The 4,341-nt window shown below is 50.9% G+C and overlaps 1 protein-coding gene across 1 annotated transcript; it reads right to left on the bottom strand.

Moving 5' to 3' along the window:
• On the bottom strand, positions 1–2,435 carry LOC147467892 (uncharacterized). The gene has a single exon (XM_086556246.1). The coding sequence runs from the start codon at positions 2,388–2,390 to the stop codon at positions 801–803; it is 1,590 nt and encodes a 529-aa protein (XP_086412372.1). The 5' UTR covers positions 2,391–2,435; the 3' UTR covers positions 1–800.
• Positions 2,436–4,341: the final 1,906 nt, after the last annotated feature.

Here is a 4,341-nt window from a genome sequence, read left to right as displayed (position 1 = left end):
CCATGAGAAGAGATGATGCCAATGCCTATTTATTTCGAGGGAATTTTCCCCATCAAGGTTAAAATCAAAATCTTCTGCTTCTAAAAATGATTTGAAATCGTCCCAGTTTGCTTTTTTGTACCGGAATGACGGTGTTTCTTTGTTTTGTATAGGTGACATAGAAAGTTTGATAATCATGGGTATGTGGTCCGAACCGATGTTCGGGCCAGGTTGTATGTGTGAGTGGTAGGCGAGTGCCGCCCTGTTCCCGAAAACGAGATCAGGACGACCCTTACCTCTGCTTGTATATACGGTGTGGAAGTCGGGTCCGATGTAGTGCAGTGTTTTTGTTTGGAAAATAGACAAGAGCTGTCTACCGTGTGCGTTGTTGTTTGTGTGGTGGAAGGCGTGATGTGCTGCGTTGATGTCACCGGCAAAGAAAACTGGGAGGTTATTATAGCTAAATAGCTTGTTGAAATCGGCAAGAGGTAAATTTGAATTAGGTCTGATATAGGCAGTGGCAATCATTACAGGGCCTTGTTGCGTGAATAGCTTTACAGCCATGAAGTCAGGATGAATGAATGGCGGTGAGATGAACTCGAAATGGAGGGTGGATTTTATGAGAATACAGGACCCTGTATACAAGCCGTCTTGTGATTGTCTCGATGTGTAGCCGAAGTGTTTAATAGCATAGGAATTAGTGATAGAGGTAGAGTTTAAAAGAACAACATCGGGACTTTCCTGTTCTAAAAACTCGTAAAAAATGTTCCGGATGTTAAAAAATGACCTTACATTCGCTTGTACGATCGTCAGCATACCAATCAAGGAGAGTGAACGGTCTTAGGCTTCACCTTGTATGGCGTCTGTGGCTCCCGGAAGCGAGAGCGGGAGCGAGCGCGCCCGTGGGGCGACAGCTCGGCACCCTTGCCCAGGTGGGCTACTCTGGCGAGCTCGCCAGGGTCAGGAAGTGACTCCTGAGAGTGGGAGACGCGGAAGTCTCGGGAATCGGCGGACCAATTCCCGATGCTCCCGCGTTCCCCGAGTGTTCCCCTGTCAGGGAGAACTGGTCCCGCCCCTGCCAGGGGGGCGGGACACGCAGCAGCACCCATGTCGTGCACGTCAACGTGCTCGACATCGATGCTGCTGTTGGAGGAGTCCGACAGGATGGTGTTGTCGTGGACCCCGGAGGCCGGGAGCGACGGGTCTTTTCTGTCTTTTTTGGTGTGTTTGTTTAGTGGTGAGATTTGTTTGCGTTTCTGTTCAGGTGTGTTAAGGGTAGTTTTTTCATGTTTAGTTTCTCGTTGTTTACGTTGTGGGAGTGGCTGTTGTTCGTGAGAGGTAGAGGGCTGTGGCTGTGAAATGGGCGCCACTCTATCTGTGTTTGTGTTTGTTTGTGTGTGAACTTCAGGTATGTAAAGGTTCTCGTGTTCGAAGATCTCCTCGGGAATTACTATGCTCGGGAAACCGTTTTTCTGTAAGAGTATAGGGACGATGTTTGCGAATTTTTTGGCGTTGTATCTGGCGGCAATTAAAGCCACATGGAGTATAGCTTGTATTTTTGGGTCGGTGTTTGGAGTGAAGGTGTTTGTCTGAGGGAAGTGAGGCTGGGGCGGCATAGCTCTTCCCGAGGGAATCGCGGTGTTTGTTTGTGTTCTGGAAGGAGTGGATGTTTGTAGGGGTCGTGTTGCTGTTGCGTATGTTGTGTTATTGTTTTGTGTTTTTAGTGCTTGTCGTTTATTTTTGATGATTTCTTTGCGTGTGGGGCAAGACCCGCTGACGGCGACGTGCTGTCCACCACAATTGCAACATTTGGTGGGCTTGTTGCAATTGGCAAAGAAGTGACCTTCTTCGCCACAGCGACTGCACCTGGCTTCGAGAGTACAGGTGTGTTTGAGGTGATTGTATCTGTAGCACTTCAGACACTGGTCAACCTGAATAAAACACTCAGGTTCTATGTTGTAAGGGGGGACGGATGTGTGGAACATCACGATCCCACGAGATAGGAGTTTCTGTGCCTCCTCGGGCGCAGAGCATCGGATCTTCACGATCCGGGACTCGGGTGGCTTGTAGACATCCACCACAGTGACGTCATTCATGGCTGAAACCTCGGCCTGAATAGACTCGGCCGATCGTGGTAAGATGGTCTTATCGACCTTCTTTGCCACGACCGTACACTTAGCCTTAGTCTCGGGAGAAGGAAGAGGCTTAAAGCCTGCGGCCGCGAGTTTCCTCTGGCCATCGGTCGTCAGGAAGGGAGTCAGCTGTTCTTGCCTAGCAACAACAACCTTGTAACCATTATGAACTTTAATGCAGTGAGTAACGGCAACCTCTGTGATGGTGAAGATTTTCTGGAGGGCCACCTCACAGGAGATGGGCCCCCCAGAATATGCTAATTTGATCATGTGACCCATGATACCATAGCTCGAGGATGATGGATGATGGGAAAAAAGGGGGAATGGAGGCTAGCAAAGCTAATCAAAATGACTGGACTTGGAAAGGTGCGGTTGTGGAATCAAAAAGTTCAAAGCACACTGTGAAGTTGAACCGTCTTTGTGTGTTAGGGCCGGGCAGGCACAAGGCCCTGTCAGGCGGGTATAACCCTTATATGCCTGACCGGATCCCTCGCAGTAAGACAATCCACTACACAGTGCGTCGCGAATTATTTACGTGTTCTCTGAACAGGTAAATAATTCGCTAGCTGCAGGCAGGTATTGGCGAGTATCCAGGGATACCACCAAGGGCCAGGTCAGGCTGTTAGCGGAGGATCAGCGAGTGTCAAATCTCTTCTACGAATAATCCGCTTACAACAACTAAAAAACCTTGGATCTAAAGAAGGTCCAGAGAGCCCTAATAAAATTGCAGTTCAGTTCAGTTCAGAGAGATTTGCGAAGGCTTTCCTTCGCCCGGGCTATATGCACGAGGCGGCCCGGCCTCTGCCAGCTATAAGTGCTGACTCATCTGATCATCATAACTGAATGCTTACCGTGGCGGTTGGATTGCCTGAAGGCGCTCCAGTTGCCACGGGGAAAGCAATAGGCATAGCCGCCTTACCAACCCGGCGGCTGTCGTCTCAGGGCCCTGCCTGAGGAAGCGAGTGTGCTCGCATTCCATCAGATAGTGCTCTAAATTGGCGTCCGGCGCGCCACAATGGCTGCAGCGTCGCTCATCATGCCCAATGGTGGGTATGATTTGCCACGCACAAGGGTAGCCTAATCTCAGTCTGTGAAGACTGACTTCGGCTCGCCTTGGTAGTCTGTTAGAGAGTATCAGCGACTCATAGCCTGTGGCGTCTGAGTACCAGCTGGCCGAGGGGGAGGTTCTCGCTTCCTCTCTGTGGCGCTGCAGGGCACCGACCTGCCCTGCAGCCATCAACTTACGCCTTAGCAGTTCTCGGCTAGGATGCACCACAAGATTACTCAAGGGTTTTTTCCTGCCTTCCTCCGCTAGCCTGTCAGCTACATCGTTCCCTTTAATACCAACATGGCTTGGAATCCAGTTGATGATAATGCGTCTACCCTGATCCAGGATTCTCTGAGCAATAGTGAGAATCGTGGTCAGAAGGTAAACGTTATCAAGGGGCGTGCATTGCTGCAGGCTGTCAATGGCGGCCCTAGAGTCTGTATGTATGACAACATGCCCGTCCGTCTGGGCTGCATGGGCTAGGGCTCCCATAATAGCGACAGCCTCTGCTTGGAGCGAGGAGGCATTGTCGGACACCCGCATAGCTTGTGCTACGTCCCTTGCTGCAAAGCCGGCGCCTGCAGTGTGGGAAATGGGGTCTACAGAACCATCCGTGAAGTAGGTTTTACTACCTGGTGGAGTGATTTCTGCAATGTTCCTCTCCGCCTCAGCCTTCAAAAGAGACGGAGAGTACTGAGTCTTTCTCCTTGACAGGTTCATGACAGAATACTCTATCAAGGATCTTGCCCACGGCGGGGCTGTGGCATAGTCAGGGTGGGGGAGGTCCATGCCCTTGACCAACAGAGTCTCCTTGAGCTCAAAGCGTATCAACACCCTGGCTGTATGAGACAGCCAGGAGTTGTTGGCAAAGAGTTCATGGTTCTGTACGAGCCGACGCTGCACTTTTTGTCTTAGCTGCGAGTCCGACGGGGACTGTAAGACTTTGGCAAGAAACTGAGCCGCCATCTGATCGATCCGGATGTCCAGAGGGAAAAGGTTGGCCTCCAAGAGTAGGTTAGCAACCTTAGCCCATATAGGAGCACCCAGAATGATCCTGGCGGCATCGTTTTGCATGACGTCAAGCCTTTGCCGTAGTCCAGGCTTGACCGTAATCAGGGCGACGGAGGCGTAGTCCACAATGGGACGGACAGCGTGCACATAGAAGGATCTTAGTACACGGTG

Source organism: Penaeus japonicus, unplaced genomic scaffold (assembly GCF_977035675.1).
Source record: "Penaeus japonicus unplaced genomic scaffold, GWHDUDI00000001_assembly GWHDUDI00000032, whole genome shotgun sequence".
NCBI lineage: Eukaryota > Metazoa > Arthropoda > Malacostraca > Decapoda > Penaeidae > Penaeus > Penaeus japonicus.
The sequence above is the reverse complement of the archived record's forward strand: the minus strand, read 5'-3'. Positions and strand labels throughout refer to the sequence as shown.

Coding starts and splice junctions, on each gene's coding strand:
- LOC147467892 (XM_086556246.1), bottom strand. CDS start 2,390: ATGGGTCACATGATCAAATTAGCATATTCTGGGGGGCCCATCTCCTGT.